The 21,867-nt window shown below is 46.7% G+C and overlaps 1 protein-coding gene across 1 annotated transcript; it reads left to right on the top strand.

Moving 5' to 3' along the window:
• Nucleotides 1-3,093: 3,093 nt before the first annotated feature.
• LOC114684756 (lymphocyte antigen 6A-2/6E-1-like) lies at nt 3,094-8,139 on the top strand. Its single transcript, XM_028859331.2, has 4 exons — nt 3,094-3,197; nt 3,490-3,560; nt 4,639-4,755; nt 6,516-8,139. Coding segments are annotated over exons 1-4 (426 nt in total). The 5' UTR covers nt 3,094-3,195; the 3' UTR covers nt 6,752-8,139.
• The last annotated feature ends 13,728 nt before the right edge of the window (nt 8,140-21,867 follow it).

Raw genomic sequence — 21,867 nt, 5'->3', positions numbered from 1 at the left:
GTAGTAAGAAGATGGGAGGCATAATTATCCCCTTAAAAACTCTTTACTTACACAGACTCCCTCCATGCGGTTGCTCAAAATCTCTCGCTTGCTGAGTCCATCCCTCTTTCTGAGTCCTAACACAAAAAGCATAACTTTTTCTTTTTCTCCTTTCTTTCCCATTTTCAGATATCAGCCCAAACCCTAGCCCCCTTTACCCTGGCAATCTCACTCTTCTCTGAAGAGTCCCAGCCCATAAAACTGCTTATAGACCTCTTTTGTTGAACCTGCCTGTTTTCTTGGACTCAAAAACTCTGATGGTGGGCCTCTCACCCCATGATTCTCAACCTGTGGGTCGTGACCCCCCATTGGGGGAGGGTGTCTGCATATCAGATATCCTGCATATCAGACATTTCCATTATGATTTATAACAGTGGCAAGACTATGGTTATGAAGCAGCAAAGAAATAATTTCATGGTTGGGGGAGGTCACCACAACATGAGGAACTGTATTAGGTCACAGCACGGAGGGTGAGAACCACTGCTTTTATTCATGATCTTAGTTTCATTTCTCTTGTGACAAAAAGAAGCTTAGAGGTGAGAAGCTTTATTTTTGGAAATACTTGAGGGTATAGCTTATCAGAGCTGAGAGTTAAGTCTCTCGGTGTGGGAACACGCAACTTACTGTGGGTGACATTTCCTAGCATGGGGCCCTGAACTATCCACATGAAAAAAGAAAAATTGAGATGGGCACAAGCCAGCAAATGGACATGCATGTGTTCCTTTCTCTCTGTTCCTGCTGCCCTTCCTTCCAGGCTGTGATAGGCTATTAACTATTAGGGGAAAGGGCAGCGTTATGTTAGTATAATCTTGCTTATTGTTCCCACCCAGAATCAGAAATACATTTCAGATCTTATGAGCCCCAAACCCTGCAGCAGTGTAATAAAAGAAAATTAACTAAGCCCTTAGTCCCATCACTCAGGACACAGGGACAGGCAGATCTCTGAATTTGAGGCTAGCCTGGTCTACAGAGTGAGTTCTAGGATAGCCATGGCTACACAGAGAAAGCCTGTCTCAAAAAAACAAGAGAGCGGGGTGGGGTGGAGAATAAATAAAAGGTTTTTATAAAAAAGCTCCAATCCCCGGGGGAGGCATCTTTCCTTTAGTGGGCTTAAGCAAAGTCTTTCCACCTCTACCCTCCTCCCTGAATTTGGTATTTCAAATTTTAAGGAGGGCCAACTGTGTTGTTTTCCCTTCTTGAAATTAGGACATTGTCAGGGAAACGGGGGTGTGTGGTCCAGAACTGATCATGGGGGTGGGGCTATCCTCGGGGACTTCTCCTGCCAGAAATTTTTCTAATGTTCAAGGAGGGGGGTGTTGTGATAAACAGAGGAACTGAGTTGAGTCTTCCTTCAGGCAAGAGACTCATTAATGCCGGCAGGCAGCACAGCACAAGTTAGAGGCTTTGGTCTGGTCAAAGTTCTGAGGAAGTACACTTAGTTAACAGTCAACCTCTTCACCTCTGCTTTATGACTGAGGGTGGGGAGGGAGGGGCATGTGACTTTGGCTACTTAACAGAGGTCACTCCTTCTCTGGGCAGAGGAATGGGCTTGGCTAATGTCTGACTCAATGTGACTCAGTCAGGGAGCTAGCTGAGCTGGAAGGCAGGGGAGAGGGGCACCAGATGTGGGGTGTTTTTTTTTTTTTAATTTAATTTTTGTTTTTGGTTATTGTTTTGCATGTAGCCCTCTCTGCGTAAGGCCTGGCTTCTCTAACATCTGACACCTGGTACCTAAGCCTGACAACATCTGGTACCTCTAACTCTGGGTAGAAACCAACGTGAAGATTACAGAAGCACACTATCTCTCCCTGAAAAGTTCATCGAAGTGGGCTTGTCAATCATTCGGACAGAAGTCCACCACTAGGAAAAGCTGGCTGCTCCACACTGGTTCTGGCTGGAAACTGGAAGACTCATTAGAACCCCTAGTTTAAGCCAGGCGGTGGTGGCCCGTGCCTTTAATCCCAGCACTTGGGAGACAGAGGCAGGCAGATCTCTCTGAGTTCAAAGCCAGCCTAGCCTGGTCTACAGAGTAAGTTATAGGACAGCCAGGGCTGTTATACAGTGAAACCCTGTCTTCAAAAACCAAAACCAACCCCCTGAACCTCTCCCAAAAAGAGATCCAAATTTAAGACTGATAGAGAACCAGTGGGTGGTACTGTAGTCCTATGTCCTTTTCCTCCAAAGAGGTGATGATCCCACTGCCATCTCTGGAGTAAAGATAACCTTGGCCCAGTAGCCATGACAATGGAGTCAGAAGATCATAATACTGATAGGTCTGTGATAATGGTCAGAGCTCCCATTAGTCAGAGCAGAAGGAAGTACCTTCACCTGGAGTTCCAGCCCTTACCCCTCCTACTCTTCTCCAACTACAAGTGGACTCAGAAGATGCTAGAATATAGAGGAAATGGGAGATTAACTGAGAGGGGGATTCCATGACACTGTTTTCATGATGGGATGAGAGACGTCATGTTGATGTAGCTGCTGGGGTGGGGGTTATCCATGTTTCTGTAAGTGACCTGACCTCCTCCATGCTCTGGAATTAAATCCCATAAATTCATTGGCTTACCCAGATAAAACTGGGTGGGTTGTAACTTGGGTCTGTCATGGATGTCCTATAGTTGTTCCCATTTTCCCACGAAATGTTAATGAACAGGTGCTTGCTGTCTGCTGCTCTTTGCACCACCCATACTTGGTTATGCATGAGCTGCTGCCTAGGGTGGTGTGTCAAGGGGTTCCATGAAAACTCTTCCGGCTTCCTTTCTTCCTGCTATTGCCACAGCAATCCATACCTTTCATTTAGAAACAGGAAAAGGCTGGGCAAGTTGCTTCCTTCTTTTGCTTTCTGAATGATAAGTGAGAGACAACCCTGCCCCCTTCCCTCCTGCCCATCAGCTCTTTTTCCTAGCCCTCTAGCATCAAGATGGTCCCTCCTCCCTAATTGTGGTAAAGCTTTGGCTAGTCATGATCACTAAGGAGCCTTGCTAATTCTTAGGCAATAAACATGTTGGCTTGCAGGAAATAACTACCGGAAACCCTTCCTTTTAAGGATATCAGGCGGGAGGAGCTGAGGGAGGGTATTTCCTAGACTGAAGGGCTTATTTCAGCCCACATCTAGCTGGAACTTTCCACTGTGCCTGCAGCCTGATCACAGAGAGGATGTGAGGAGAGATGTCAGGATGGGGCTGCTGGGTGGCCAGCATAGGGAGGGACCCTCAGGATATGGCTGTGGATGGAGGTTGGAAATTAGGAAGAGAAAGCTAGGTGTATGGTGGACAGGAGAATTAAGCAGACATTTATTCCTTGGGGAAGCTATGTGGAGGATCGGAGGGGGAAGGTTGGATGCCTGAGTCCTGTCCAGGACATGTGTGTGCCCCAGGTTTATGATTTTGGGCGGGGTACTATTAACCAGCTCCAACTTTTAAGGTTTTGTCTGTGCATCCTTTCTCCGAGGATGAACAGCTCCCACGCTATGAAGACCTGCGTGCTCATCCTGCTTGTGGCCCTACTGTGTGCAGAGAGAGGTGAGCTGGGAAAGGGCCTCAGAGTTGGGGGTACACCTTGCATTTCCACTGTGTGCCCTGTGCCTGAGGTGTGCTGGGGCCAGGGGATGCCCAGTGTGGATTGGTGTGGGATGGGTGAACTCTCATGGTCTGGGGTGGCTTCCTGGGCCTGTAAACCTGCCAGAACCTGCCTTGCAGCTTTCCTCAGTTGCAAGTAGGGTCTTGGACTTTAGTCCTTCTTGACCATGAGCAGTGGCCCCACACTCCCCAGGACCCATAGCCTCAGGAGGAAGAACCGTACCCTCCAGCCCCTCTCTTATTCCTTCTTGAGGCCCAAGCAAACCCTGGTCACTCAGGGCCCCTGTCCTCAGAGTAGCCTGGTGCCCTTGCCTCCCAGCCATGCCACGGGCCTGTATGTGTACAAGCTGGCAGGGACTTCTTTTCCTAGCCTAGCTGCCAAGTCAAGAACTTTGGCAACCTCAACTTTTGGCATTCCTTACATGATTACAGTTGACCTTGTCTTACCCTTCAATCCAGCCACATGAAGACCCCAAGGCTAGAACTTCCTTACGCTAAGAGGTTTTGAGCTCTCAGATACCCCTACACTTCCAGTTACATATGTATTATGAAAGGTTTCATGATGGAGCCCGACTTTGCAGTTGGGTTCTGGGAAGTCCAGTGCCCTGTCATGCTCTAAGGCTCAGGGTCCAGCTCTGTAAGTGTAGGGTGGGACAGGTCTGAACAGCCTTCCCCATCAGGAACCCCTTGTTGTCCCTGGTACCTACTCCCTCATCCATTCACTGCTTTAGCAGACAGGAGGTACCCATGTCCTCCCGCTATGGTGACTGTTTCTCTAACACCTCTTGGGGTCCAGGTTTCCCCTGTGGGGCTGGCTGGCGGGCTGAGACAGCAGTACTCAGCTTACTTGAAGAACTATGGTTCTTGGCTCACTTCTGCTTTGGGTGGGGGGTCTCTGAGGAGGAGTGTCCCTGCTCTGTCCTATAGCCCAGCAGCTGTGTGGAGGTAAAGCCAGGTGCAGAAGAGGGGTCTGGGCTAGGAAGGACATGCCCTGACCCTCATGTATTGGCCTGTTTCTCAGCCCAAGGGTTACGCTGCTACCAGTGCATGGGGGTCACACCTGAGACTTCTTGCCAACCAGCTCTCTGCCAATATCCTGACGGGGTCTGCATCAATCAGGAGGTGGAAGTCACTGTGGGTGAGTTCCCTGTGGCCTATATGAGGATGGTTTGGAGGTAGCTTGGGAAGAAAAGTCCGGGCACTTGTGGACCATAGTTGTTTATGGACCATAGTTCTCTTCCCTCCAAGTAGGGTCCTCCTGTGGTTGGAGTGGGGCGCCTATAGAGGGAGCAGGGTGGGGGCTGTGCCCTGGAGTCCAGGTATGTGCTGGGAGGTAGAGTCTTTAGCAGGGCTGCTCCTATGGCATGTGTGGCTGTCACCATCCCCCTCCCCCACCAGTATTAGCCATGTGGCGCTCCTTGTCCTTCTTCCCCTATGTCTAGAGTCTCACTGGCTCACTGAAGGACCTGGAGAACTGGGGGCATTTAGTGACTCTTTGCATATAGTGAAGGAGTCAGGGGATTTATTCTAGAGAATGACTTGGGAATGCTGAAGAAAAGGAGACCCCAGGACACATCGGATCCCCCGAAGTGTCGGTTTCCAGGCCTCTCCTCCAGATAGACAAAGCAGGAGCAGCCCCACCCTGCTCTCCGGTTTCCTAGCGTTTCCACAGCCGCCTGCCTGCCTGGCTCCCAAGTACAACTTCCCGGGGAACGGCCAGAGTCTGACAGGCTGACTGACCTTTCTGCTATGCTACTGGGTGATCCCGCATTGTGACATGTCTTTGTGTATGTGTATGTGTGTGTGTGTGTTTGCCTATGAGTGTGGGTGCACATGTGTGCATGTATGAAAGGCCAGAGGACAGCCTTAAGTATCATTCTTCATGTACTGTCTACTGTTTTTTTTTAAAAAAGATTTATTTATTTTATTTTATCCAAATGAATGTTTGGTGGATCCCCTGGAACTGGCGTTCTGGATGGTTGTGAACCACCATGTGGGTCTGGGAACCGAAGCTGGGCATCTATAAGAGCAACAAGTGCTTTTTACTCCTGAGCTGTTTCTCAGTCCCAACCACCTTGTGTTTTGAGACAAGATCTTTCACTGGGACCTGGGATTTGCCGACTAGGCCAGTGGGGCTGGCCGAGAGCCCCTCTTCCCACCTCCTCAGCTAAGAAATGAGAAGCAGCGCCAGAATGCTTGGCTCTTTGCATGGGTGCTGACGGTTGGACGTGGGTCCTTATGCTTCCATGCGGCAAGCACTTTACTGACTGAGCTGTTTCCCCAACCCATTGTGTGTAAATGCATGTGTGTATACATGTTCCCATGTGTGGGCACACAGGCACTAGTGGGTACACGTGTATGGAGCCCAGAGGTGGACACTGGGCATCTTCCTTGACAACCGTTTTATTTGCTGAGGCAGGGTCTCTCACTGACTCCCAAGCTTGCAGATTCAGCTAGTCTAGCCAGTGAGGGATTCCCCATCTCAGGGATTCCCCATGTCTGCATCATGAGCGCTGAGATTACAAGTAGGCCACCATGTCTGCCCACCTTTTACATGGGTTCTAGTGATTGAAATTCTAGTCCTCACGCTTGCTCAAGGCAAGCATGTTATCCACCAAGCCACCTTACCAGCCCATGGCTTTTTTTTTTTTTGAGACAGGGTCTCACTCTAGCCCAGGCTGGCCTAGAATTCCCCATGTAGCCCAGGTTGGATTTGAGCTCATACTAATCCTCCTGCCTTATTTTTCCAAGTTCAGGGATTCCAAGTGTGAGCCACCATGTCTGGCTTCAATGTGCCTTAGAGACAAGGCGGGGCCATCCAGGTGGCATGTGCCCCAGACTTTGGGGTGCTGAGTTGTCCCTGCACACGCCGTGAAATCACTCCCTGATGTCTTGCAGGATCTTACAAAGAGAAAAGAAAGAACAAGTACTGCCTTCCCACCTGCCCTGAAGATCAGGATCCTCTTGGAAATTTCCCACATAATCCTTTCATTGCTGCCTCCGTCAGCTCCAAGTTGTCCTGTTGTAAGGGAGACCTCTGCAATGCAGCGGTTCCCACTGGGGGCAGCATCTGGACCCTGGCAGGGGTGCTTCTGGTCAGCCTGGGCTCGGTCCTCCTGCAAACCTTGTTGTGAGGGTCCTTCCTGCTACTCCCACCCTCATTTTGAATCCCAACATGTCATCCCTCCTTCCTGCAGCCCTCCAGTGATGAATTGTGAGTTACAAAAACTCTGAGGTGGCTCTTAGGGTGTGGGCTACCTTGCTTCAACTTCATATTCCCTGCTGGGTAGGTGTCCCACCTCCTCACCAGGTCTTTCAGATCTGCACCTCCAGCATGCCATTTTGTTGTGGCTTGCTGTCCTTGGCCCTGGAGGCATGTGGACAGTCCAGGGAAGGGGTGGGATTCCAAGGCATTGTGCCACCATTGTCCACACATAAATCTCTGGGCTCCTGCAGGCTTCCCAGTTGAGTCCAATAAACTCTTTGTTCTCCAAGTCAAGAAGTCCACTTTCTTTTGGCTGTACTGAGTCTACTGAGTCCTGACTGCTGGCCCACATCTCTGCCCTTTCAGCCAGCCCCATAGCTATCTCATGTTACCCAGCTCAGAGTGGGGTATCCCTTGGATGGGCTTCCCTCAGGGCTGATACTGGGGACAGAGAGAGGGTTTCTCCATTTCTCAGGAGCACTTGTTTGTGCTAGGGAAGGGGTCTGCCAAGGAGATGAGCTCTCACAGGTGAATAGGTGCTGCCCTGCCAGATTCTTTTAGTTCAGAGGTGGAAGCCATTTACTGCAGGGGCTCGTGGCCTGGCTCAGAGCAACCAAAGACTCACTGTGCCTCTTCTGGAGTCCCAGTCTCTATTGGATGCCACCACTGGGAAGGCCTGACTTGACACAGTGGGATAACCAGGGATCCATCATTGCTCTGTCCTTCTGTCCTTGAGAGGTCACTGCCCCAGAGATGATCAGAACCCTTATGGTTAATACCACAGGAGTCCTCATGGAATATGGGCAGCACCCTGGAAACTTGGGTGCTGTGAATATTACCCCTCGCCCTTGAAGGTCCTGATGATCTGAGATTTTTTTTGCCAAGGTGAAGATCCCGTGAGGTAGAGCTATTACCCAACTAGGGAAACCCTTGTGCCTGCAGCCTCCTGCCCTGGGACAAGCATAGATCCAGGACTGTGGCCCAGATGCTGGTTGGGACGTGAAACTTGAGTAGGGATTCTGGAACTTTTCTTCCAGAAGGCCTTGTTTCTGTTGCAGTCTCTTCTGGCCTCTGCCTCCAAAGTGCTAGGTTTATAGGTGGGTAACTAAGGAAGAGAGGGCCTATGAGGCTGAGAGATGAGCCAACCTGGAGTCTGCCTGAGGGCCTAGCAACAGGCGCTGTCAGAGGCCCTGATGGTGCCTAGCCAATGAGGGGAGACCATGCAATGTCACCAGATCAGGATGCAGCCTGGGTGCTGGGAGGACTGTATATGAGGCCCTCCCCATTGCTGAATAAATGAGCCTGCTGTTTGCCTTTCACCTGAGTCCTGGTGTCTGTGCTGTTGATGCCGCGTCTTCTCAACACCCCCCCTCACCCCCCGCATCTCCCGAGGGAGCCGTTAGGACCCAGCAACATCTGGCACCCGAACAGGTTCTGGTCATCTCCCTCCCCTCACTCATGGCACAGGACAGTGGTCCCAAGATGGTGTGTTTTGGTTTGAAGGCCCCTTAATGTTGCGTGTTTTTGGTCCCTTTGGCAAGGTAAGTGTAGGGACCGCCCCCTCATTCTTTTGTGTTGTCTGTCATGTGTAGCTAGAGTTTTCCTGCCTTGCCCACAGTCAGGACAAATCTCTATCACCCGCCAGTCCCACAGCCGCTCAGACCCAACCAAGTAAACACAGAGACTTATATTGTGTATACATACAAACTGTGCCGTGGCAGGCTTCTTGCTAATTGTTCTTATAGCTTAAATTAATCCATTCCCATAAATCTATACCCTGCCACGTGGCTTGTGGCTTACCAGCATCTTCACATGCTTCTTGTCCTGGCGGCGGCTGGCAGTGACTCCTTCTGCCTTCCTGTTCTTTTTCTCCTCTCTCTTAGTCCCGCCTATACTTCCTGCCTAGCCACTGGTCAATCAGTGTTTTATTTATTGACAAATCAGAGCAATTTGACATACAGACCATCCCACAGCAGTCATGTTTGTCTGCCCATCTGGTTAGGAAGGCATGTTTTTTCTGTTTTGGTTTGCCCGGCACCTCCACATAAGGGCTGATCCCCCAAGAGGCAAAATCAAGGCTCTGCTCCTGAATGCCATCCCTCATCTGGAGACACTGTATGGTCATATGGCCATGGCCTAAAAAAAAACCCACAGAAGTCCCCCACTAAGCATAAAACATAAAGGTTTGACACAATTTTCCACCCCTGTTGGCTGCCATCTTCTCTCTGACTGTTGCTTGCCTGTTGTCTCCCTCTACAAAATGGGTAACCTCTCCATCACTTCCACCCCTTCCATGTCTGATCTCTCTATGGCATCCAATGAGGAGGAAGAGGCAGACAATTCAGGCCCCTCGAAACCTGTTGAGGAGAGCATGGCCACAGTTAAGAACATATGTGCCACTTCCCCGTCAGCCCCACCCCCGCTTCAGGAGGCTGCACTTCCACCGCGGTACCCTTAGAGTTGAGTGCCTCAATATCCACCTGCCTCTGAAGGTGGAAATTCCCTCATGCTGAGGTATGCCCCCAGGTGCCTCAGCCCACCCCTCCCATCCCCTCACCCCCAGTCTCGGCCTCAAAGGCCAATGGAAGCCTTTCCAGTCAACCCGGGACAAAATACCATTAGCCAGCCCTGGATTCCCAACCCCACAGCTGAACTCTCCCTTATCCGGAAGTTGGGCCCAGATTCACCTTACTTCAAACACACCCTCACTCAGTGGGCAATGCAACTACAGACTTACTTTGATTGATATAGTCTGCTAAAAAACTGTACTGGAGCCAGCTGCCTTTCTTAGCCGCAAATCGGCTTACAATAATCAAGAAGATACTCAAGTGTGAACGAACCTCTTAATGTTCCAGGGACCCTTGACATGTTCACTGAATGAGGTAACTTTGTCCAACATGCTCATCAGGCACAGATTGGCCGTCCAGCCTACTACCAACAAATTTCTGACCTGACCTTCAAGGCTTTAAGGCATGCACCTCCCATGACCCTTCAGTTTACTTCTGCAATCTTATTCAACAGCCAGGGGAACTTTTTTTTACTGATTTTCTCTCACGTGTCAATGAGGCAATGAAGTGGAGAGTAGACTTGGATCCCACTAGGGAAATGTTAATCAAACAATCAGTTTGGGAAGGGCTTAATGCCCCAACCCACAATATGGTCTCTCATACCACTGGCATTCCCTACAATCCTCAGGAACAAGCCATCATGGAAAGAGCCAACAGAACTCTTAAAGGCCATCTTGCCAGAGGCAGAAAGGGACACCCATTTGGCCCTAACTGAAGTCCTTTTCCATATAAATTTTCTCAGCTTTGATGAGGCAGGACTCAGACCAGCATATAAACATTGGGCATTCCTGCCCCAGGGCACACCTCTACCCCAGTAAGAAGGATAGACCCTACCTCCCTCCAATGGCAGCCACCAGCTCCCCTGCTGACCCATGGGAGAGGGTATGCTCATGTTTTTCCTCAGAGTGCAACTATGCCAATATGGGTTCCAACAAGAGATGTGCATCCCACCACAGACCAGCCCACCTTCATCAAAGAAGAATTGGCCATGGATGGGTAATGTACATACTCACCACCATTGCCCCTTTTATTCCCTCAAAAGCAGAGCATCTATAGACTCTGGTTCCCTTGCCTCCCATTCTGTTGCCAGTGGCAATTAACTCCTCTGCTTTCCGTGTGATATTTACCACTAACTCTTCCCTAGGCCTCCCCTTTATGGACCTGGTACTGACCAACAAAAAAATTGGAGGATGCTTGGTCTGTGGGGGAAGCCCTTTGCGTTACCCTCCCTTTTTTTCTTTCTCTTGTCCAATGCCTAAGAAATAGAATTAGTAAGAGACATGTCCCTACTGGCCTGCAATCCATGCTTCCAGGCAATTTGCCTCACTCCCTAATTACTCCATTCTACTCCAAGAACAAATATGACCAGGGTCCTGGTGATGTCATTGGAGACAGATTTTTTTAAACTAAAGTCTGGGACAACTTTAAAAGGCTATTTGACCCCTCCTGGATGCTCACATATGCTTTGATTGGTGGGATGATACTGTTAATCCTTATTATCTTTATATGCCTCCTGCAGCACATCCAACAGCAGTAGGCAGTGACTAAGGCCATTCTTCAAATTTTAATGATTCTTAGATATCCTGCTTATAGACCTCCACAGGAGGTTATGCATGCCTGGTTCTCTGAAATTCAAAAGGCTACTGCCTAATCCTCTCCACCTGGTAGCTCTCCAGGAATGAATGTCTTTAAGGGCTGGTGGTCAATGACAGGTAAGAGCTTGTTAGGTAAGCCAACCTAAGACAGGCACAGTCCAGTTAATGAACATTCCTTAGGTGGGGTCAAAAAGTCCTGAGCAAGAACTCTGGCTCTCGCTGAGCACCCATGTAATGAATAAAAAAGTGTGGATATGTAGTAAGATACGGCCTATGAGACCAAGAGATGAGCCAACCTGGAGTCTGCCTAAGGGCCTAGCAATAGGCATTGCCAGAGGTCCTGATCATGCCTAGCCAATGAGGAGAGACCATGCAATGTCACTGGATCAGGATACAGCCTGGGTGCTGGGAGGACTATATATCGGACTCTCCCCATTGCTGAATAAATGGGTCTGCTGTTTCCCTTTTACCTGACTCCTGGTGTCTGTGCCCTTGATACTGTCTGTGCCTTCTCTCCTCCTCCCCTGAGGGAGCTATTAGGACCCAGCAATAATGTAATACCTCACCGGGAATTCTGTGTATTTTAGAAGTTCAGACTGTGCACTTTAAAAACTGTGATGCCGTCGACTGGGGCATATTCAATCAAAACAAGGGAATGTGTCAGGGCTCCTCAAGAAGAAGAGCTGTCTATGCATCTGTGAAGCCTTGATTCAGTATGCACAGACACACATGTTGTGACATTTTGTTTGTGATTTAACAAAGAAAGCTTGCCTGAAGATCAGAGTGTGGAGCTAAGCCACTAGTTAGCCATAGAGGCCAGACAATGATAGCACAAACCTTTAATCCCCGCACTCAGGAGGCAGAGATAGACAGATCTCTGTGAGTTCAAGGCCACCTGGGCTACACAAGATTGATCCAGTTTAAAAGAGAAACAAAGCCAGGCAGTGGTGGCACACACCTTTAATCCCAACACTTGGGATTTTATGCCTTTAATCTCAGCACCAGGGTGGTGGATACAGGAAGTGATATGGCTGGGCAGAGAGAGGAACATAAGTCAGGAGGTGACAGGAGCTCAGGCTCTTTCAGGCTGAGGAGTTGGTGAGGTAAGAGGTGGTAGCTATGTGTTGCTCTTTTGTCTCTCTGATCTTTCAGCATTTAGCTCTATATCTGACTCTGGGTTTTTATTATTAAGAACAATTAGGATTCCTGCTATACACACACACACACACACACACACACACACACACACACACACGTACACACGTACACACGTACACACGTACACACAGAGACAGCAGAGAGACAGAGAGAGACAGAGGAGAGAGAGAGAGAGAGAGAAAGAGAGAAAGAGAGAGAGAGAGAGAACATACTTCTCTGGTGTTCATGCCTTGTGGCTCCCCCACAAATCCATTTCTTAGGTCCTGGGGAAAAAGTGCATTTAGAGGTCCAAAGGAACGCACTCTGCTTTAGGTCTTGACACCTGGTGACAATTTTAATATCTGTTATTTGATATTAAATAACTCAGGCACTCAGGTCATAGCACAGGCCTCAGGAACAAGTGAGACCTCTGACCCATGTGGCTGCTAGCCAAGCATAACCTCATACTGCCCACAATGGACTGACCATGCCTGCTTGCACCCTAACAGCAGATGGGCAAGCCTTCATATACTCATGTCTTGACCATAGCTGTCTTGAGTAACAAACATAAAGAGGGCAAAAAGGGTCTTGTGAAGACAGATAAGCATTGGAGAAGCCAGGAAAGTTGAACACACAGCTTACCTCTCCAGTGGAATGGGGTGCTTAGTGTTCCTCCTGGAATGCTGAGGACGGATGTAGTTTGCAACCCGGTGATCCTTTGCTGTCTGGTGAGCCAGGCTCAACCTGTATCTTCCAGGATTTATGCTTTACTTATCCCAAACCCTTTACTCTTAAAACCTTGAGCATTACTTCCAGGCCATAAAACTCATCTTTGTGAGAGATGTCATTTGTACTTTACAACAGCCTAAGTGACTTCTATGTTATCTTAGGGCCAGGCATATTTACCTCTGCCATTCTTCCCTGACCCTTAGCTTAAACATTGTTTCTAAGTCAGCAAGAACCCATCTTAGGGATGAAGCCACAGGTACTTTGCTAAGAACTTCAATGTAAACATGTATTAAGCTTTCTTGTACTCACAGGGCTGAGGTAATTGTTATTTGAATACTTCTCCCAAGCTTGTGCTGTGCTTAAAATATGGCTAAAGTAAAATGATCTGGGCCACACTCTAGAAGTCCTGGTCCAGTGCTGGTTACAATAAAAATAGGGCTGAGCTGAGTTTCAGTCTTGTCTCTTTGTGGATCATATTTTCTCTGCCTGCTCTAAAGCCTTCAGGGACAAACACACACACACACACACACACACACACACACACACACACACACACACGGGTTGGGGGGAAATTTAATAGATAAATAATTGTAACCTCAAGGTCATCTTGAGGGGTACTGATATGAGGAAGAATTAGGGCAGAGGTGTTGCACGAATCCTAATTGGTCTTATAATAAAAACCCGGAGCCAGATATTGGGGTAAATGCTGACAGATCAGAGGAAACAAGCCACAGCCACTTCTTACCTCACCAACTCCTCAGCCAAAAAGGGAAGATACTGTCTCCACAAATCCTCAGACTGAAAGCCCCCAAGTCCTCAGCTGAAAGGGCATCAAACTCCTGTCTCCTACTGCTTTATATTCCTATCTCTGCCCAGCCATATCACTTCCTGTCTCAACTTTCCTAGTGCTGGGATTAAAGGAGTGAGACTCCCAAATACTGGGATTAAAGGTGTGTGCCTCCACTGCCTGGCTCTGTTTCTCTTTTAGACTCAGCTAATCTTGTGTAGTCCAGGGTGGCTTTGAACTCACAGAGATCCAGATGGATCTCTGCCTCCTGAGTGCTAGGATGAAAGGTATGTGCCACCACTGCCTGGCTTCTATGTTTAATCTAGTGGCTGGCTCTGTTCTCTGATCCTCAAGCAAGCTTTATTTGTTAGAGTACAAACAAAATATCAACACACAGAGGTGAGAGGTGTGTGTAGTTAAGCAGTCCTGGCCCAAGTGGGGTTAGCTGAGCACTATCCCAATTCTTCAAGGCCATCCTTTCAGTGGCAGTAGGAGCCTGAGAATTCCCATTGGTTTTTTTAGGGACCTCCAATGGGGTAAAACCAGATCCTTGGTCTTGTTGCAGAAAGGAATTTTAGGATGGGCCTGAAATTAAAAGCAGAAAGAAAAGTGTTCAGGGAAAGAATGGGTGTGGGCTTCCTAGGGATAAGTGGTGTAAGCAGAGCAGCGGGGCCATGTGTACCATTTTGATGGCCCTCAAGTCATATCTCAAATTCTTGCTAAGAACTCCTTTCTTTCTTTCACCTTTTTTGATGAGTAAGATTTAAAGGGAGCTCTGGATGGTATTATAATTTGATAAAATAAAACCAGGAGGCACTAGGGTTGCACAGGGGGCCTTTTATTGCAAATGAGATTTCTGGCAAGGGTCCCAAGAACCTGCAGGTTTTCAGTAAGAAAAGGGAGAAAGGCCATAAACTAATGTTCACTGCCTTGGAATTCTTTAAGAACGATTTACTTTTATTTCATGTGTACAAATGTTTGTCTGCATGTACGTATATACACCATGTGCATGCATGCATGCAGTGTCTGAGGAGGCCTGAAGAGGCCATTGGATCACCTGGAACTGGAGTTACAGAGTTATTTGTAAACTGCCATGTGGGTGCTGGGAACTGAACCCGGGTCCTCTGCAAGAGCAGCCAGTGATTTTTAACTGTGGAGCCTTTGCTTCCCAGCTGGTGAGAAGTCCCCATAGTCATCCCCACTCTTTTTTTCTTGCCTCAGTTGGAAGAAGTTATTGCTGTCATGACTCAAAGGGACAAGCTGGTTCTCCTATGACTTCTGGTCCTCGGGCAGCCTCAGCAGCATAGATTGCCATCTTTGTTTGGCGATGGGTTCAGATCCTTGTCAAAATGATGTTGATGGACCAGTGCTGGTGTTCCTCAAATCCAAGGTGACTAGGTTCAGGACTATGATGGCCAATCTTGGTTGTCAACTTGGCTGCATCTGGAATCAACTAAAACCCAAGCATCTGGGCATGCCTGTGAGGGATTTCTTGACTGGATCATTTGATGTGGGAAGACCTACCCTCAATCTGGGCCATACCTTCTGGTGGAAGCCTGTATCAAGGACTTGTAAGAAGGAGACTTGCTTTTTACCTGCTTGTTTTCACCAGCTGGGTGAGCTCCAGCCAGCGAGTGATTCTATCTCAGAAGTAGGACTGCCCCTGTGAAGTGACATACTGGAAGTTGTCCTCTGACCTCCACACAAAATCCTACACACGCGCACTCACATACACATAAACACACCACGTAAAAAATATACTTATCTTTAATATTATTAGCAGATATACAATCTTTTACTAGAAAGTTGGTGTATTTGGGTTCCTTCTAGGTCTGTCTGTTGATGTCCATCCTTGTTCTGCTCATGGAAATAACTGCTTCCCCCCCCCACTGATCAGAAGTGTCATTACAGTAGGATTATGTTAGTATGGTGACTCACACCTGTAGTCCTAGCCCTACGGCCATCAGAGGTAGGAGGATCAGGGTTGGCGAGTGCACACAGAATCTTCTAGTCCCATGGTGCTGCAGTGGGAGCCCCCCCCTTCCTGTGCCCAGTGCCGGGACTGAGGGGGTGGGAGAAGTGAGAAGCAGGAGTGGAGGGCCAGCCTGGACTGCATAAGACCCTGTCTCAGAGAGACAGAGACACAGACAGAGAGAGATATCCCCCTGGTTTTCTGTTATTTTTATATTTGTTGTAACCTCTTTACAAACTTGCTTTTTTGAGCCGGGCGGTGGTGGTGCACGCCTTTAATCCCAGCACTCGGGAGGCAAATCCAGGCGGATCTCTGTGAGTTTGAGGCCAGCCTGGGCTACCAAGTGAGTTCCAGGAAAGGCGCAAAGCTACACAGAGAAACCCTGTCTCAAAAAACAAAACAAAACAAAAAACAAAACAAAACAAAAAAAACTTGCTTTTTTGGTCTTTGGGTTTTGGTGTTTCGGGGTTCTGGATGGCAAACTCATCTATCTGATTGCTGAGGCAGTGATTTGCTGGTATCAATGTCTACTTCTTCGGGATTTCAAAGTATGCAGAAGAGCAGCTGAGACGTCCAGCCTCATGGGCTGAAAAACTACCAGCTTCTTGGCCTTTCCACTGGGAGACAGCCATTGTTAAACTAGCCAAACCACAGCCTGTAGGCTCCTCTAACAAATTCCACATGCATGTTCATTCTATCAGTTCTCTAGAGAACCCTGACAAATACACTGTATCTCCAAGCAGGCCAGACAAAGTCGTGTTATGGGGTATTCACCAGAGAAGGCTGCTGGGACATGGGTATAAGACAATAGAAAGTCTTTAGCCAGCCAGCAATTACATTGAGTGTTCAGGTTCCCAGTGTGGCACTGAGACTTTCTCAGGGTGAGTTTTTAAGCTGTTCTGGATTGACATACTTCAGTTAATAAGAACAGTTTGCCAGAAGCAGAACTACAGAAGCCAAAAAGCAAGGTTAGAGACTTTACCAGAAGTGTGGACTTTTGATGAATTAGATCTTTGTTTTAGTTTTAGCAGGTGGTGCTGTCTACGGGATGAATTTTAAAGCCCAAATGGTACTTTTAATTATGGAGTCAGTGGTGTTAAGGTCTGCGGCCCTGTTACAGTTAACCTGAACAAGCCCTGTTGCGATCTGTCTTGGCTTCCTGACAGGCACATAAGGAAGTCCACTTGTCAATGAGTAACTCAGACTCTTAGAAGTGTGACACCCTAATGAGCTATGTCTGCTTTACTCAGAGAGCCAGTCCTGAGAGGAGACAGTCCTCACGCCTCAGCAAGATCCGGCGGTATCTACCCAGATGTGAGCTCCACACCTGTCTATCCCTAGAAGATCGACCCGACAGGGCACTGTGACATTCAGATACCACCCAACTGCTTCCGTAGAACCTTGCACCCTGCGAAAGCAGCACCTTGGAATGCGTCTGCACAGTGTCTCTTTACCATCCAGCCTATGGTGGCATGCCTGTGTCTCTAATACACCCTTTACTTTTACCTTTTTGTCTTGGTGAATTCTTTCAGGGACCACATGTCCCCAGCCTGTCAATACCATCCCTGTCATAGCAGGGACAAACATAGATCCCTGTTCCTTACCTGTGGTAGTTTGAATGTAATTGGTCTCCATAATCTCATAGGAGTGGCACTATTAGGAAGTGTGGCTTTGTTGAGATGGGTGTGGCCTTGTTGGAGGAAGTGTGTCACTGTGGGGGCGGGGTTTGAGGTTTTCTATGCTCAGAATACTGCTGAGTGTCTCAGTTGACTTCCTGTGGCATGCAAGATGTAGGACTCTCAGCTACTCCAGCACCATGTCTGCCTGAGGCTGCCATGCTCCCCATCATGAGGGTAATGGACTGAACCTCTGAAACTGTAAATGAGCCACTCCAGTTAAATGTTTTCTTTATAAGAGTTGCCGTGGTCATGGGGTCTCTTCACAGCAATATAACCCCTAACTAAGACACTGCCCATCCTATCCAAGGTTCTCAGGTGGAGGGCACTGCTTGGAGAGCTATTGTGGACTCAGCTCCTAATTCTGGAATGTCTAATTCTGGTTCACCATAAAGCAGTGTTGGGTCCTGGAATTTCACAAATAATGGGGAGCAGACCACCGAAGTCTATAAACCAGAAGCATCTTTATTCAAAAACACCATGGGAAGGAAAAAAGGCTTCTAACTAGTTAGGACTATAGAAAGTTATTAGACTCTGTAGCCCCAAGGAAGAGCTACAATCTCCTTTTTATAGCCAATGGTTATACACAGGGCAGGGAGTACATATTGGGATTTACTGCGCTTTGGGTGTCTAGGTGTCTGAGACTTGAACTAGCATTCTCCTGGTACCTCTGAGATCTTTGAGATAGGAGGGAGATCTGGAATTTACCACTTCTGATTACAGGATGTTAGTTCAAAATGTTTACATAGTCATGGGTTCATTTAAATTGCCTTTTCCTTGCCTGGGAGAAGGCAAGGCAAAGGGTCAAAGCGGCGATCAGTCCTAATACACTCAGGGATACGTGTATAGGCTACAAGCATACAGTTTTGTCTGCATATACCTGCACTCTTCATTCCCCCTTGAGTTTATATCAGAACCAAACCTTTGATTTATTTTTATCATCTTAAATTTATATGATATTCTTTCTATTTTATTTAGAGCAGGTTGTTTGTCTTATTATATTATAGAATTATTTCAGCTAATGAATCTATCTGTTGATAGATCTGAGTCTATTTGGCTTTAACGGGTACTTTTTTTTTTTTTTTTGGATGTCAATAGGCATTAAATTACAGTTAGCTGTTTTGTCCCCTATGTCAGGGAGTTTTCCTTTGACTTGGCCTTTTCTAGCCTGTTTCAGGAGTAGGGACGATGTACTCTCTTTTATGGCTGCTTCAAGCTGAAATGGGGCATAGATGGTCAGGGTCCAAGAAGGCTGAAAGACTAGTCAAAGTAAGGAGGGAATTTAGGCAATGGGGCATTTATCAGAAGCATCTGGTTTGTTGACCCAGCAGGGGACAAGAGCATTTACATCGGCTGGATTGGTTCATATCAGCTTTCAGCAAGTCCAAGGCTCACAGGTTGAAGTCAGCTGATGCCTGGATGTGTCTGTCAGCCAAGCAGAAATCTGCTGAAATAAATATAGACTAGGGACAGAAATTAAAATTTAGGAATATAAAAGAAAATATTACAATTGGAACTTTCAGGCCCATAATCCTATCAATTGGGGAAGGGGAGGAATCCCAAGAAAAGAAGAGAGAGAAATATCATCCACAGGAATAAACAGGTAGGAGAAAAATTTAGGCCGTACTTACCTGGAATCCTTTTGACCTGTGAGAAGTGGATACAAATCTAAAGACTTCTTTGATTTTTTGAAGCGTATATGTATTTTTAGTTTATAAAAACACAGGAGTTTTATATACATTAGTATTACCATTTTGTATTGAAAGCCACATTATAGAAAAAGCAAGTAACTATGGTGGTATTTTATTTGTACTGAAATGTAATTTTAATTGTATGTTAATAAATAAAGTTGCCCGGTGGTCAGAGCTATTAGAGCCATAGTAAGAGTGTGGCGGTGGTGGCACACGCCTTTAATTTCAGCGCTTGGTAGAAGAGCTAGGTAGATCTCTGTGTGTTCAGGGATACAGCCAGCATTGGAGACATATGCCTTTAAGACCTGGAGGGCTGTACTTACAGGCAGTGATGAGGCAGTCACGTGTTTGGGTTTACAACCAATTAGAAGGCAGAACAGAAAGACTATATTAAAGACAAACACACAGGAAATAGCTCTCTTTTGGAGAAGTAGGAGCACCACAGGAGGAAGGGTAAGATTTTAGCTCTGAGCTCTGACCTCTTGGCTTTCTCTTTTACATTGGTTCTGTGTTTCTTATTTAATAAGACGGTTGGTTATATCTACAAGTAACAGGTATCTCCAAAACAGCTGGAGTAGACTCATACCTTTGAGTCTTAGTAAAACTTACAGAGGTTAAAAAACATGAACATTTTTTTCTTTTTTGTCCAGAGAACCAGGTATAGATTAGACTGAAATGTCTTTAGCTCAATGAGAAGCATCTTTAAGTTTATATTTAGAAGACAACCAAAAGAAATCTAACAGTAAGTAGTCAATGCTCTACCAGTTTATTATTTACCAGGAGACACAGGTGGTTGATTATTGAGAGCAGCCATTGTTAATCGAGTTCCTTTTAATAAAGGAATAGTAAAAGTTACATTGAAATCTATTTTGTGAGTTTATTTTATTTTTGAGTCCAGTAATGAGGCAAACTGTGTCTAGACCTAGTAGTAGCTCTAGGAAAGTGAGGCCTGTGCCCTGAATTTTACACAGAAGGGAAACTAAGAAGGCCGTTGGAGCCTTGGTTGCTATTGTTAAACTGACAAAGGTATATTTAGTCCAGCCATCAAATGTCATCAGAGTTCCGTGAAGGATACATTTTATCTGAGTAAACAGAAGTGTAGACCAAGTAGCTTTCAGATCTGTTAAAAAGAGACTTGTTGGCTACCTAGACAGCTACCCCAGGTTTCTCTGTGGTCATTGGGGGCAGAGGTCTCAGGGCAGCAGCTGGCTGCCAGGCCCAGAGGATTTGACAGGTTTTTTTTTTTTTTTTTTTTTGGTTTTTTGAGACAGGGTTTCTCTGTATAGCTTTGTGTCTTTCCTGGGACTCACTTGGCAGTCCAGGCTGGCCTCGAACTCACAGAGATCCGCCTGGCTCTGCCTCCCGAGTGCTGGGATTAAAGGCGTGCGCCACCACCGCCCGGCTTTTGACAGGTTTTTCTGTGAAGTAGGAACTTGAGGGGACCAGCCCACTTTGTCTAGGTAAAGTGGGGCAATCGATTCCCCAGTGTCCTGTTTGTCCACTGTCTGGACAGGGTCTTGGCAAAGCAAGCTCCAGGTGGAGGTTCTTAGTACCCATCTATCTTCTTTGGAGGAGATAAGGGTGATGTTGCCAGGAGCTGGCATGTCTCTTTATCATAAAAAGTTTTTTCATTAAATATTTTAAATACTATATTCTGCAGATCTCTGAAGCATTTGAGGACTATCTACCTATTAGGTATATCTGAATAAATGAATTTTGTTTGTTTTAAGTTTAACTTTGGAAACATGTACAGGGGGCTAAGTAAGGCTTATCCCTGTAATTAATTATATTTGTACTTAGTATGCATGACTATAATTAAAGAATTTGATCATTTATAGGATGGTGGACATAGTTTACAATAGTTAGCAGCTTTTATAAGACTAGGACTTTACATTTCATTCCTGTCTAAGGTGGCTGGCCACTGACTTATATAATTTTTAACTACCCTTATTTGTTTACAATAGGTTAGTAGTAAAGAAACCAAAATATGTGTTCCATGGGTGAAAACAGAATCTCTTGAGAAAGCAAGGAAAAGTGACAGGAGAAAGATCCCCAGGGCCAAATGGGAACAGGAGAAAAGGGGGTCTGTGAGTTGGTGGGGAGGCTAGCGAGCAGGGACTAAGGGAGCCCAGAGTCCAGCATTGTCCTTGACAAGTCATGGGGGCTCCTGCCCAAGTGTCCAACCCGGAGAAAAGGACCCTCTCAGGGGACCTTAAGTTTAATTATAATTTATAATATAAAAATATCTTATTTATCAAACATGTGTTATCATTTATCTAGATTCTCTAGAAGCTTGGTGTTGAACACTTGGCAAAGATATAAATACTTAGGTGTATGCTGTGGCTATCGCTCTATATAAATAAAGCACTGATGGCCAGTGACCAGACAGGAAGTATAGGCGAGACAAGGAGAGAGGAGAATTGGGGAAACAGGAAAAAGGAGGGGAGACACAGCAGCCACCGCCAGGACAAGCAGCATGTAAAGACGCCGGTAAGCCACCAGCCACGTGGCAAGGTATAGATTTATAAAAATGGGTTAATTTAAGATATAAGAACAGTTAGCAAGAAGCCTGCCACGGCCATACAGTTTATAAGTAATATAAGCATCTGAGTGATTATTTTATACGTGGATTGTGGGACCGCGGGGCTTGGTGGAACATGGAGAGAAGCCCTCCAGCAACAGGTATAAATCTCTAAGTCAGTTTTTGTTAGTCTGAATAGATCCTTATAACCTTAAAATTTTAACATCATATACAGTATATATATATTTTTTTACACAAGAATGATAGCCTTTTAATGAGTTGGTTTAATTAATTCAAAGTGATACAGAGTTCAGAGTACAACAGAGATGAAACAGCTCCGGTAGGATTTCAGACTGAGTTTACTTTAAAT

This window comes from Peromyscus leucopus, chromosome 20 (assembly GCF_004664715.2).
Source record: "Peromyscus leucopus breed LL Stock chromosome 20, UCI_PerLeu_2.1, whole genome shotgun sequence".
NCBI lineage: Eukaryota > Metazoa > Chordata > Mammalia > Rodentia > Cricetidae > Peromyscus > Peromyscus leucopus.
The sequence above is the reverse complement of the archived record's forward strand: the minus strand, read 5'-3'. Positions and strand labels throughout refer to the sequence as shown.